A 14,437-nucleotide genomic window follows, 5' to 3' on the forward strand; every position below is an offset into this window, starting at 1 on the left:
TGGTGCCTGTGTATGAAGTGTTGGCCAGGACCGCCTTTTTCTGCCTACATCCCATACAGTGCAGGGAGTGAGTCGCGCAGCATCTTGAGATGAAGAAGTTTCCACTGTTTCTCAAACATTATTCTTGGCTGCACTTCTGTAGTGTTTGGCAGCCTTAGCTGCTTATTTTAAGATGTTCATTAGAGAAAAAAATTAACAGGATGAGAGACAGCTGCAGGTACTGGCAGTATACAAAATTTGTAATTACTAAGAGTAACTGAAGCATATTATAGTATAATTCAACTGAAAAAACAGCTGGCACGTGCTGTATTTGTCATATGTGAGCTTTGCAGAACATGCGTGCTACAGCGGGTGGATTTATCACCTGTCTGCCAAAACACTAAAACTCACCTTTTGTTTTCCAACTCATTTAACAAAGACAACATGAAGTAGGGACTGATCAGATTATTCAGCAATTTGCGTTACTGCTCAATTTTACTATTAAAATCTCATAACGTGCATGGAGGAGGGTTGACAATCAGAATGAATCAGTAGCCATCATGTTTCCTTATGCTTATGAGGTTAAATTGTTTTCTTTAAATACACACCCAGTGTGATTGGAGTATAATTTCTTGATAACACAGCTGTATGTCAGCATATGAACTCTGTTTATGGCCTCTGCCGCTAAGAGAGCTAATCCCACGCTTTGGTACAAGTATAGAAGACGGATGGGTTTTAGTAACTAAGAATTTTTAATTTAGAGAACGAATCCCTGGATAGTCTTCTGAGATGATGCAACAATGCAGATGGTTTGTCGGAGTTGAAGAATTTCCTTATTTTCGAAGCCTTTTTTACTAGCATCATTAAACTTGAACATAATCAGCCGATGTGTTGTAAGGAGTAGCGTTTGAATAGATTTCTAGAGAGTTTATTTTGAAAAGGTTTGTATGAAAAGATATGACAGGAACTGTGTAAACTTTTTGTTTTGCTAATAAAATATTTTTTTTATAAACTGAACTTTCAAACCCCAGCTGTTCATTAGGGCTTCTATATTGAAAACGCTTCATCTCAATGCTTGATACCGATTACAAAGTAATTGCAGTACCAGTGTTAAGTTTTAACATGCTGTCTTGATCCTGCAGTTTTAATCCATCTTTAATTCTTACTTTATATAAAAACATTTGCATGTGATAACACAGGCATAATGTATTTATAGGTTGGAACAGGTTGCCCAGGGAAGCTGTGAATTCTGCCTCCCTGGAGGTGTTTAAGGCCAGGCTGGATGGGGCTTTTGAACAGCCTGGTCTGGTGGAAGGTATCCCTGCCCATGGCAGGCCGTTGGAACTGGATAATCTTTAAGGTCCCTTCCAACCCAAGCTATTCTATGATTCTATTTTCAGTATTTTAAAGCCTTGCAGCCTAAAGAGAGAACCTTTGCTTTTCTCATCACTTCTGTTTTGCCCTCTGACTTGATTCTTTCCCAAAAGCTCTGCATGTTTATTTTATGTCCGGCAACCTAACTACTGAAAATCGTTGAGCCATGTCCCCTTAAAATCAGAGTTCTAAATCAGAGTTCTAAATCCTGGGTTTGGGATATCTACCCTGGGATTGCTCAGAGAGGTTGGTTGAGAACAAGGGATTGGAAACTACCAGCCATGTACACTTGCAACCTTATGTTAACAGACAGATTGCAGCCTTCTATTTCAAGTGCCACATAGCGGTTTCCAGTCAAACTTTATGAAACACTAAGTTTAAAAGATTCTAAGACTAAATTATTGCTGAGAACTAAATGCCATCATTAAAAGAGCAGAGGCTTTTGAAGGTGGAGATCTGAGGTTATCTCCTACTTTGTCTCCATTCCCCAGAAAGAATAAAGGCTTTGGCTGCCTTTGCAGTGCATGTAGTTTCAGTGCTAGGCAGAGCACCTGGAAGTTAACTATCACCATTCTGAGTGTTGTCAGTGTGCTTCATATTCATGAAGGTGATTTCACTGGGGAAAGTGAGGATAGATTTGAAAATTCTTCACAAATATGCTTGGAGCTCAACATAGAAGGAGAAACTGGTGGCAAGAAGCTTGATCACACCATTTTTTTTTTTTTTTTTTGTGATGCTTCTTAGAGCAGCCCGTTTAGTTCTGTATCTTTCTTTGGCTAAAATTACCAATGTTCAGACATTTTATCAGTCTTTGGTCATCCCTTTCCTTCGGTGGCTCATGAGGACAGAAGGCAAGAGCTGTTTCCTTAGGGCACAGACTCCAAGTTGTTTACCATAGCCCAGCTATTTTTTGTCTTCAGTACTATACAAATTCAGAATCACTAAAACTCTTTCAGTATAAAAGGACTACTTTGAAGAAGGTGATGTTTTTCTCATAAGCGTTATGTTGTCGTGTCTCACATGTATAGAATGATTTGGTTTTAGGTACTTCAAAGCACCTTCAAAAATGTCTGCTCATGGGACACTAATTAGAATGTTAACCGAAAAACTGAGTTCAGTGTGTAAACGTAGCTTATATTTATAGCATATTTGATAATGTACCTGCAAAATAAGATTCAATAAACAGAAAAAAATAACTCTGTAAAATATCAACTGCTCTTGACAAAGTCCTGTTGATTCAAAGAAATGCAACTCATTCCTCTGCCATTAGAGTTTTGAAAACACTCAGTGCTAGGTAGCGCTTTTGAAATCATTCTTTTAAGAGCAACATGGTAAGTAAATATACACCATAAGCCCCTACAAAGCGAGAAAGTACCTATAGAATTATATTCCAATAACTGGTATGCTAGTATGTGTTGATCAATGTCTTTTCTTCTGATTTCTAGAAGTGAGCTGAATCAGCAAAAACTCCGTAGCCAGGAGCTCATATCTCAACTGGAAATGGCAAATGAAAAGGCAGTTGAGGTAAGATAATGACCGATACGACAACTACTTTCAGTTACAACCTGATGCGCGTACATTGGACCTTAACAGAAACCTATTTAGATGAGTTATGTTGCTGGTGCAGAAAAAAAATAAGGATTTTTGACAGCAGTAGCTGTAACTGGAAAACCCTGCTGTTTCTGCGGACTGAGGTGTTTAAATGGCAGGAAGACAAATGAACTTTACTCTCAGATTACAAGAAAAGGTAAGGGGGAGATCATCTTTCAAGGTTACTACTGTAGCAGGTTTGGACAATTCAGGAAATGTTTCTGAAGTCACTGGTGCCTGTGTGTGCATGGAGCCCTCTAGAGAGGAGCTGGCATTGTGTTACGGATAATGTAGCATATGCAGGGATATCAGATTCTCAGCATACCGGGCATAGTGGAATTTATACTGCACGTATATGTATGCATATAGATAAAAGCACTGTCCATTAAAGATTAAGGGCAGGGTTATTTTGGAATGTGTGTTGTTCAATAATTAATGGCCATTTTAGAAAACAGCTATCCTGTCAGCCTCATAAATCTCAGATAACATCCAGTTCTATCTAGGATGGTCCCTTCGGTGGTGGTTTTTGTAGTGCTGTACTATTCAGAGGAGAAGAATGGGGCTGATGCGAGGACAGATTTCTGAAGCAAAGGATTGTTAAGAAAGACTTGATACAGACCCTTTGATGAAGTGAATCTGTAGCAAGTTTATCATTTCACTTGTATTATCGAGTACATTCTTCTCCCCTTTGAGTATAACTAAAACTTTTACATTGTGAGATTCCATGAATGAAATTGCCTATTGAAAATGTCAGCTTCTGTGCATCTTACTCCAAGATGGTGAAATGAGTACAACTTCCTCTGCACAGTAATCTGATTGAAGAGTCATAGGATATCGTATTTGAGCTTGAAATTCTCTGTTGTGCGGCAGCACTGTGTCTTCAGTCTCATTCTAAGTGATGACCAGTTCCACTTGTTAAGTTCCTCTTGTTTTAAGCTTTTTCACTACAATGTGGGTGGATCTGGTAAAAAAGAACTTTGCGTTTGTAATGAGATATTTCGTTTACACAGGATGAAAAATTAATGATGGACTATCGAGAATACATCAGTAGCCTTCAAAGGCGACTGAGCCAGGCAGAACAGAGGGCAGCTACAGCATCTCAAAAGGTACGAAAGTGAGAAAAAGCATGTTGCCAAAGTGCATTTAAAAAATTGTGTTGCATATCACAACAATATTCGCTTTGTATCATTGCTGAGGCAGAGGTGATCAGATCTGTGCATTATCACTACTATAGTTTTAACTAGCAGCTTGTGATTTGTATGCGTCATCACAAAACTGATGCATATGCAATTAAATGCCACCCTCTGACAAAATGCCACCCTCTGACAGGATGCTTAAGTGACGTTATAGATTTGTTTATGGAAATGAATTTGATGTGAATGAAACTTGTGTGGTTCAAAACGTGCGAGTTGAAGGTTTATGATCATTTCTGTCTTCAGAAATGGCAGCAAATTAACAAAGTGGGAAAAAAAACCTCCTTAAATAACTGCAGCTCCTGTTGCCACACAGTGTGCTTTTGTAGCTCAGTGTAACCTACTGCAGCGATCACACATGACAGCTTCACATGATAAAGAGCAAATGTGCTGCTTCCTTCACCTATCTTCTGGGGAGTCCGATTCAAAGGTATCTTGAGTTGATGGCTAGAAAACTGCCTTCATAAAAATCGCTAGGCAGCATAGCTGTTTTGTAGGAACTCTGTGTTCTTCTCAGCCAAGCAAGTTCCCTGGTCTAATTCATTGTGTGGCTGCACAAAGAGCTGGGGAAATGGTGTGAAGTGGTTGCAGGACAGCATTGATAGTGTCAGCCTGTTTAGTGTTCACGAGATGGCAACCTTGAGTACCTTCTGCCATGTCACATCAACTTCCGGAGTTGTTAACTTCTTGTCTGTCCACCTGTGTTGTCATTAATAACCTCCAGTAGCTGTATCCCCAAGGGCTGTTGAAGTGCCCCCACGGCAGCTATCATCAGTTATATGTGACAGGCACAGCAAGTCCTGCAATGTCAAAAATACTGAAAATTGTGTATACAGAATAGGAAATAATGGGTTTTTTTCCATCCCAAGGAAGGGATGGTGCACCTATCTTGCTGCCACAGTAAACGTGCTCAGTACGTGTTTTGGCGATTATGAAAACTCCAGAGCAAGTCTGTCTGTTAGAACTATTTATGTGCCCAAGACCTTGGCAGCGTTGCAATCACATAGAGCTGAATCATTGCTGCCTTGTTTTCCCAGTTCTCTTACAACTCGTTCCAGCTTTATTCAGTACTTCTAGACATTAGGGATATTGAGAGGAAAGGTTTTCTTCTCTTCAGGGAAAGAAACCTCAAGCTTTAATTATCTAAATCCTGTGTGACCTATAATTCTTAATTTTCTCTGCTGGACTGTAGGTAGGGTTTGTTCCATCCGGTATTCTTTTTTTTCCATCCTATTCAAGTTATGCATCTTGAAGCAAAATCCCATGTTTTTTTTTACACTGGGTTCACTTATTTGCCAAGTAAATTTGTTACTCAAGTTGGTCTCCAAAAGTAAAGGCGATCTTTCTGCCTCCTCGTTTTTTACAGTGATTTAGGAAACTCAGTTGCAAATTACAGCTTTTTAATGTGGGGTATCCCATGTGAGTTGCTGAGAGTAAATGTTTGGTTGATCTAAATTGTCCAATTAGGGACAAATGGCATTTTTTCTCACAACAGCAGTGAATAGACGGGCCTAGCTGCCAAGCCATCGTAACGTAAGCTGTGTTTCCTGGCTGTAAATGCTCTCTGTCATGACAGGGTCTGCCCAGCTGGTGAAAATTTGCTCTGAATGAGTGTTTGGGTGTTTTTTTTACCTCCTGTTTCTTATATGGATCTGTTCAGCTCTAATTCTGAGGTGCTATCTTCCCTTAAAACACACAGTCACATCACCCTTCGAGGGTGCCCATATAGGAAAAGGTTTTGCTGTTCCTGAAACATCCATAAGTAACTGTTTCTCACTAGTCTTGACGCGTTTAGTAAGAGCCTTAGCAGCTGAACTGTTGTCCAGATCGTGTCTCCAGTCTTCAGAACTGCCTTGTCCTCTCCAGGCTTGGCCGAAGTTACTGCTGCTGGCTGTCAGGTATGACTTTGTCGTAGGGACAGAAGAATTTTTGTGCCAAGCCCCTTCTCTCCCTGCAAGAACGTCCGCTCTTCTGAATCTGAAAAAACGAGGTGTTCATTCACTTCTACGTCTCCAAAGAATGAATGTTTCTCTCTGTGCTTCCTCAGATTCAGAATGGCAGCTCTTGTCGGTATTCTGAATCTGTAGGTTGAGGGCTACTTTCTGACTTAATTATGTATTCTCATAACATTATCCAGCTTACTGGTAAAATTAAATCCAACATAGGCTAAAACTGGACTGTTGGGGAGTCTAGGAATTGCATTTTTTATTGTGAATCTAAGCTTATTATTAAATAATAGCAATTCAGTAAGAAACAAAAAAATACAAGCTGATGTTTGCACAGGTGCAAACAATGTCTGTATTCCATGTAGATGTCTTTAAAGGATACTCCTGCTACCTGATCTTTGATCTTCTTTAATTTTTTGGGATCTGAAGTAAGAGAAAAGCAGTTGTCATCTGTAGAGTGCATTGTAAATTCTTCTCTTCACTGCAAATTCCCACTCACTGTGCTTTTCCTTCTCCTTCAGGGCACCTTCCATGGAATTTCTACTGATACTTTGCTCTTACAAAAAAATTATATAAGAAACTTTCTCACTCCTTGTTTTTAATTACAGCTCAGCTTGATAACTACACAGAAGAAAAAAGCCACTTCCCTGAAGGATCTGGAAAACATTTGAAAAATAAAAATATTCTTCATTGACACCATGATAGAGTTCAGAGATTGCTGGAGAAACTCCGTATTGGAGCACTGAAGTCAAAGACATAGCAAGGCTTGTAAAATATAAATATTTTCTCTTCAGGTAAGGAGAGTTGATGAAGATGCTTTATCTGTACGCAACGTAAAGACTGCAAAAAGACTGCAAAATGTAAATTAAGTCTTTAATGTAGCAGATGAAACAATCTGATACAGTGCTGGGGCATGTGGGACTTTTTTGGTCTCGAAAACAGCACCTCCAACTCTAACAAGATTGCGTATAGGAGCAGATAAAATTCCATTGAAATTAATAAACAGCTTTGCTCACGTGCAGCCAATACCTTTAATTGTTCTTTACGGTGCAGTAACTTGGGAACATTTTGAAGAGCCTTTATGAACTGTTGTAACACACTGATTTCACAATGAATGTCAAAGAGTTCCTGGTTTTATGGTAGGTGTTACACATGTAAAATGCCCCCATTGCCTTCCAGTTTTAAGAATTCAGTTTGGTTTGTGCTGATGCCTGTGGGAAACGGGTAGTAAATAAAGCGCTGCTATGGCTGTTCATACAGCTGGTTTCTAAGGACCGGAATCTTTCTTCAGTTGTGCTTTTTCCTCCCAATTACTGTTTTACAATTGTTCCTTGCTTTTTCATTGATCTGCTCTCTTGGTTTGTGTGTGTCTGAGAAATTCCATTCTCTTCTTCACTTTGTACAAAGTCGGTGAAGGCATCCAGTCATCCAGCTTTTATGCATTTGGAAACTGTGTGTTTGAATTCTTCACATGCCAGGATGTGGGAATCCTCTTGCATACGTTTAATAGTTGAGGAACTTTGTATGTGTCATTCTAAAATCAGACTTGAGCTATGTTTTCTCTTTCAGCACATATTATAAATGTTTGATAGGTGTTAACTGATTCTGAAGCGCTCCCATCTTGGGCTTAGGTACCTGATGTAATTTCTTGTCCTTTTTTGTAAATGCAAAGAGTGTAATTATGGTTAATAACTCTTAATTCAGTTGATGGATAACACTTGCCTAATTTATAAGGAAAAACTGTTGTTTTGGACTAACAAGCCCATACGCCTGTTGCAGTGGACCTTCACCATATTTGCATTTTAGAGGGCTGATCGCCACATGTCATTGACGAGTTTGTGCTACCTCCTGGAAAACCTGGCTGTTAAGTACAGCTTACAGGATGCCTTCAACCTCAAGAATAAAAATCCTGCTTATTATTTCCTGCAATTCTTTACTCCTACTTTCTCAGTTTGATACATCCCTGTATCCATTGTGGTCTCTTTTTTGCTAAAAGACTTCAAAGAACAAGGGTACATTGTCCAGAAGCTCCAAACATCTGGTGCTGTGAGGTTTTAATCAGTCAACCACATATACGATGGAAGGGAAGGTAAGAACCAAGCGCCTCATTTTCATTTGCATAGTGCATATCTGAGATGATAAGGAGACCACCTGTCTACAAGAGACATCATTTTATGTGAGCCATTAATCCTGGTTACTCCTTAAAGAGATGCTTTAGCTGTGAAGTGAAACCTGGCTGAAAATGGCAGGTCAGTTCTTGGGCTAGAACTTTTGTATTTGTGTATTTGTTGCTTGAGGCACAGAAGGGCACCTGCCTGGTTCCCTTTTAATTATGGGTACATTGATTTCAGCACGTGCTGTAGCTCTTGTTGAAGGGTTCTTTGCCAGAATATGAATTGCAGTGGTGACACAAGTATCTCCCAGTACAGTGAAGGGGCAGCCGAGCAATTATGGCAGCCAACACCGGAAATAAAAAAATGTCCCCTTCCATCTGCCTGCCTAATCCTCCAAGCAGCTAAAAATTGACCCAGTCCATCTGTCTGAACCACAGAAAGGAATGTGGTCAGGTTAAGCTTGTCACCCTACAACCACCTCCTTTCAGTTCCATTTGGCTTCTAGAGAGGTTTCTGGCATGTTGCTCACAAGTTGGGCTTTCAGAGGAAAGGCCCTAGCCGAGGCAATTAAAATTTGAGGCTTGCTGGTTAGGTACGATTTGCTTTTTCCCCATATATAGGATTATTTCATGGAATCGAGCTGCAGGCTTTTCAACCATCTGTCTTGGTTGTTTTACATTTGTTTCCATCTATGTATTTTTTGTCACTCTTCTATTGAAAAGTTGCGTCTCCTCTGCCTGCCTTTCCCACACCAACACCAAGTTTTGACTGCTTTTTTAAAGATTCCCCGGTGTAATATTAATGCTTCCCATTGTATAAAAACTATTTAAGACAAGTTTCAAGGTAAAGAGTAACTTCCCTTCAACAGGAGAGAGAAACTGACTGTGAAGGAAGTAGGAGTTTCATTTTGGGTCCTCCCGAGAGCCCTGTAGCAGATACTAAAGGACCTCTCGCTGCACACAAGAACCTTTTCCATGGTCTGTTTAAGCGGTTTCGCCAGCTGGCCTCAGCTCTGACCCAGCCTTGCTCGGGTAACCCTGGCACTGCAGGGCCTTTCAGCAAGATCTGTAAAGCAGCTGCAGGAACCCTTCTCAGACTTGGATTTACAGCCTGAAAAGTTTTCTTACCAGTAACTCTTAGGGGCCCATCCCTTCATCTTCGTTCTTTGACCTATGTTCTTGAGGGGCACCACTCAGTTGCCCACATGGTGACTGCACGTGATGCAAGTACAGATCTAAGAAAAATCACTTACCATACCTGTTTTCTAAGATGTCCTGCCAGACCTGTGCCTTCACCGCCTTGTCCTTTTCTGGTCTTGCTTCAAGTCTGTTCCATGTTTCCACATCTTGAGTGTAGAGGAAGCAAGAGGAAAGGACCTCCTGTGCCCTTCATGTCTTGTCCTCTAGAGATCCTGCTATAGCAGCGAACGCTCTCTGTCAGCATTGCTTGAGTGTAGGTGGTTCATAATGGATGTCTATCAGCGTTCTTATCTGGGAGATGGGCCAGTGAGAAGCCTCCCATTCTTCTTCCAGTGGAATGTGGATGAAGATTATGGACTTCAGAAGGACATCACATATCAACAAATGTAATCTATTTGAGGTAAGCGACATCTCTTTGAGGATTTCAAGGCCCAAAAGCAAACAGGTTTCTGTGGATGGGATGGGCACTGCTGCCAGTAACAAATCCCTCCAAAAAAAATCCTCTTGCAACTCTAGGGTGTATTTTGATACCTCTCATAATCCAAATTAAAGCTTAATTTAACCAGGAAGGTTGTTCGCATCACTGCAGTGCAATGTTTAACTCAAGCAAATTCTAAAACGCTGCTGGCAAGGATACTGCAAAAATGTACAGCATTTATTCACATACAGACAAAAAGGCACAATTCTACTGAATATTTTAACAAAAAATACAGCTGTCTTCAACTAGGTCTTTATAAATACTTCAAAAAAGGGAGAAAATAAATACAGGATTGGGCCATGTAATATAAAATAGTCATCTCTACATATACTTTTTATTTCTATCTGTTTCTCTTCATGCACCTTTTGTAATTCATTTCAGCTGAATGGACACCAAAGCGAGGCACATGGTGAAAAATCTTCTGTACAAGGTTTTACAAATGTCATGACAGTTCTCTCCAATTTCTGAAATTCAGATTTATACACAAGACGTATAACCCTTCATTGAGATTTGTGGGAGTTTACAACCTAACAAATGGCATTCCAGGCAACTTTACAGAAGTTCAACTAGCCTACGGTTTGACAGAATACACCAGTCAGCATCGCAGATCTCTTGGTCAGTCTGCACGAGGAAAGGTAGCGCTTAAAAACAGAAATCCAGCAAATGGTTCTATCCCAATAAAATACAGGGCTGGGTTTGTATTGTCACTGCTGTACTTACGCTGCCTCTTCTGCTGAGTGCTAAGCACGGGAGACAAAACTAACCTACAGAGCTGGTCACACTGCAGTCGTCTTAGAGCTTTTTTGGTTTTGGTTCTGCTTAACTTAGAAAGCTTATTAACCTAAATGTCGGGGAGCAAAACAGGTAAGGCATTAATTCTGCACAATGGTAGCATTTATAATAGTGCAAATTAACAAGGTACCTCTTCCAAACTGGCGTGAGGTTCAGTGTTTACTTAGAATCAAAATTTTGATTATTCCATCTATGGCTTGACAAATAATTCCCTATAGTCATGAGCTTCTTATAGAAATAAGAGTGCCTGTCTGGAAAACGATGCTGTATGTCGAGTAGAACTTACCTGCGTTCACCTTTTGTCTGTCTGTTGTTCTTTGATTGAGTAAGGACTTTTAACATATCCCAAGAGCGACTGTAACTTCAGATTCACCAGAGCCCTGTTTGACTTTCACCTCTGGAAGTCTCAAAGTTAATCAAACGTCTTGGGAGCAGCAGTGGTTTTCTACAAGTACGCTATCTTACACAAAATTCCCATTCCTCAACATCACCCCAAAAGGTATCAAAAGGTTAAGACTTTTGAGTTCACAAACAAATGATGGGGATACGTTCTCTTGCCGTGTTTAATTAAGTGATAACTTGCATAGCAAGGCAGGGTGTTACTAAGCCTTGGTTTTTTTTCAATTGACTCCTCGGGAAGACTCCGTTCTTGCAGAGTTCTACTGTGTTTTAAACGTTCCCTGCTCAGGAGGCTATGGTCTCGCGTTAAGTGGTGAGCGGATGGGGTAACGGCAGGCTAGGAGTAGGGAAAGGGTGGAGGGGGGCGTCTTTCTGTTCATGCCTGTCTTTCTGTAACACATGGGTGCTTAAATATCTTCACCAGTACGAACCTGACGTACATAGATGCAGAATTCCAACATTTACAGGCTCCTATCACTCCACTGGTTTATGTGCACTCAGTACAAAACAGTATCCTAATGATCTGTGACATTATTGCTCATAGCTTACTAGTTATTGCCATTTGCAATTAGTAAAAAAAAAAGTACACAATCAGAAAATGAGTTCCCTCTTCCATCAAATCTAGTCCAGAATAGAATGAAATATTTTTTTTCTTCATTTGACTGTAAAGAGCTAATCACAATTTATTGCCTTTTCATTTTATTCTACTTAAAAATATATATTCATGTCCACTTTTAAAGCAACCCTTTAGTGTCCTAAGCCTGGCTTTCCCAATACATACCATTAGTGCATATCTCGTGGGCTTTGGGAAATCCTACTGCCTAGTGCCTTCGAAATCTCTCTCATGAATTGTCCTGTACTCCTGGGGGCAGGCGCCGGGTTATCCTGCGGGGTGCAGTAACCCCCACGCCTGCTCCCTTTCGCAGAACTGAGTCACTTGAGAGCATCCTCTGTGCTCAAGTCTGAGTCTTTTCAAGCTGTTGCACCGCAAGGCAGCTCCAGTCCTGACCTCTCTTTACATGTAAACTCTGGAACTCGGGGAGGGTTTTCAGCTGCCCTTCTACGCTCAAACTGAATGCAACAGAAAACATTCTGCAAACAGAGGAGAAAGACCTGCCACCATCCAAGGGAAGTGGCCGTTTGTCATGGGGATTAGCAGTGCAGCGTGGTTAAACAACCATCTTTGATTCAATACACCTCAGTTAAATTAAGAGCTTGTGCTTTTCCAGGAGGCAGGGGAAGGGAGTACTATTTTATCAGTGCTTTTTAGCTAAAAGGGATGAATGCAGCTTCCTTCCCCCTCTCCACCCTAGCCCCTTCTAAAAGGTTTTTGTAAGTTTTTCTAGTGTTCATCACAAATTGTATTTTAATAGCGATGGCATTTCTCTGTTACTCAGGACAGCTGCAAATAAAGGAGATTCAAATTTCTTACAGAATTTGAGGGGCGGAGGTAAAGCCCCCCCCCCAGCTTTAAGTGCATGTAAACATGTTTATACAGCTCAAGGATATGGGCTCTCAATTGTCAGTCCGTAGCCACATCTAAACTCCCCTCTCTCACAGCGATAAATAATGTGGAGTTGGCTTGTAGGCAGTGACGCTACCAACCATGGTGCTGACACTGCGTCCGTGTGTCCAGTCAGGACGCCAGGATGCTTCTCCTAATAATGTCCGTCCTTCTGCTGATGGCGCTGTTCGGACTGAGCCTCTGCTGCCTGCACTTTTTGTCAGCCACTTCAGTCTCCGAGTCACTCATTTCGGCATCGGGGATGTACCCGTCATTTTCGCTGTCAGGCTTTAGCTTGCTTTTTGCCCTGTCCTTCGGTGAAACTCTGCCCATGCCCAGGTAGGGGTAGCTGGAGTTCTGGCGGCAGGTCTCCTCCAGGCTCTCGCCATGCTGTTGTCTCTCCCCCTTCTTTGGAATTCGGAATCCACCCCAGTTTTTCACCGGGCTTGTGGGCGCTGTAGGCACTTTAACTACTGTCTGATTAGAGTTTACTTTGACGAGCCCCCCGTTGCATTTAGGCACTATATCCCTCCGTGTGCCAGGCGCTGACCTACCACCAGAGTGGTTCACAGCCCTTTTATTTTCTGATTGCCTCTGAGAGAGTTCCGTGGGTCTCAGCGGCTTGTGGTTGTGTTTAGAAGTCTTTTCCTTTAGTTCTGCCTTGATCACCTCGCACTGTGGACGATTGTCTCTTCTTTTTCTGTGCTCTGGTAGAACGATGCCGTTTTTCTGCTGTGCCGATACAATCCGTGGTTCTGCAAAGTTCTTGTCAAAATGTAAAAAGCCACCGGGAGCTGCACCGCCTTCCCTTTGCCCGGGCTGCCTCAGCAAGGCTTTGTTGTCATTCCCAGAAGTGTTTCTTACTCTATCCCTCTTGTGTGGTTTTTTCAAAGCGTGGGTTAGAGATGTGCCCATTTGTTTCCTGAAGAACGCAGAATGCCATTTCAAATCCTCTATCTTGGGGGCGTTGGGGCCCAAAGAGGGACTATTGAACAACACTGTGTTTTCCATTGTGGAGAATGAGGAAGGCACACCTAAATGTAAACAAATGTCAGTTAGAGTCAAGCAATTCCGTGTCTGGATAAATAGCCCTATCGAATGTACCTGTTTTAACTCAGTTCCTTACGCCTGACCTGTTCTTCAGCGTAAACAGCTATCTGGTTGCCTATCTGGCACCTTCACAGCACTGTTACGAGGCTGTGGCGCAGTTTCACAATGTGCTGCTGGTGTCACTTACTGCGCTACTCTCACTTGTAGCAGATACAAACCCTAGCCCTGCTCTATCCACTAGAACAGAGCCTCCTGGGGGTGAGCAGCCAGCAAGTGGATCCGATTGATTCTGTCTAAAATACGGCTTAGCAGTTACTGAATCTTTCAAGGATAATCTAGTTAATGCAGCAGCTTTGAAGTTATTCACCTTTCTGGGAAAAGAGTACTGTCAATGAGGTCAGGCAGCAAAAAACTGTGCTGTTTTAAACCCAAAGTGCTACCTTTTCAAAATTCATTTCTTTAAAGATGCAAAGAAGCCCAGAATGAACACTAACACAGCAGCGCTTGTAAACACAGAGTTACTGGGTGCTATCTGGCCCCTGAATGTAAGCCTTGCTCTCTCTGTCGTAAGCAGTCATCACACCAGCAAGGATCCGAAGCAGCCATTCCGTGCCCCTGGATCAGAACTCAGACTTACCACTTTCTATAGCGTCGTGCCCACTAGTGCAGCTACAGAGATCATTTTGCCTTCCAATCTGCTGGCGTGTGGTGGACCACACAAGATCTTAATGAGAATGAATGAGATCCGTTTTGTCCTTCAAAATTAGTCATTAGCCTGTAACCAAACCTTTCACTGCTTGTGCCTGTGGTCTGGTGGGA

The 14,437-nt window shown here is 41.6% G+C and overlaps 2 protein-coding genes across 18 annotated transcripts in view; one reads left to right on the forward strand and one right to left on the reverse strand.

Moving 5' to 3' along the window:
- SCLT1 (sodium channel and clathrin linker 1) overlaps positions 1-12,568 on the forward strand; it is a 43,142-nt gene extending 30,574 nt beyond the window's left edge. For both annotated transcript variants that reach the window (XM_054064489.1, XM_009566189.2), the window contains exons 19-21: positions 2,799-2,877; positions 3,954-4,049; positions 6,691-12,568. In XM_054064489.1, coding sequence (XP_053920464.1) covers positions 2,799-2,877; positions 3,954-4,049; positions 6,691-6,753 — 238 coding nt within the window. In that variant the 3' untranslated portion in view covers positions 6,754-12,568. The remainder of the gene's footprint in view (positions 1-2,798; positions 2,878-3,953; positions 4,050-6,690) is intronic.
- The window catches only part of JADE1 (jade family PHD finger 1), a 153,381-nt gene continuing 149,017 nt past the window's right edge, over positions 10,074-14,437 (reverse strand). For 5 of the 16 annotated variants that reach the window (XM_054064485.1, XM_054064484.1, XM_054064486.1 and 2 more), the window contains one exon: positions 10,074-13,602. In XM_054064485.1, the coding sequence (XP_053920460.1) occupies positions 12,701-13,602 (902 nt within the window). In that variant the 3' untranslated portion in view covers positions 10,074-12,700. The remainder of the gene's footprint in view (positions 13,603-14,437) is intronic. The other 11 variants (XM_054064480.1, XM_054064472.1, XM_054064483.1 and 8 more) reach the window with 3 other exon arrangements.

Source organism: Cuculus canorus, chromosome 4 (assembly GCF_017976375.1).
Source record: "Cuculus canorus isolate bCucCan1 chromosome 4, bCucCan1.pri, whole genome shotgun sequence".
Lineage (NCBI taxonomy): Eukaryota > Metazoa > Chordata > Aves > Cuculiformes > Cuculidae > Cuculus > Cuculus canorus.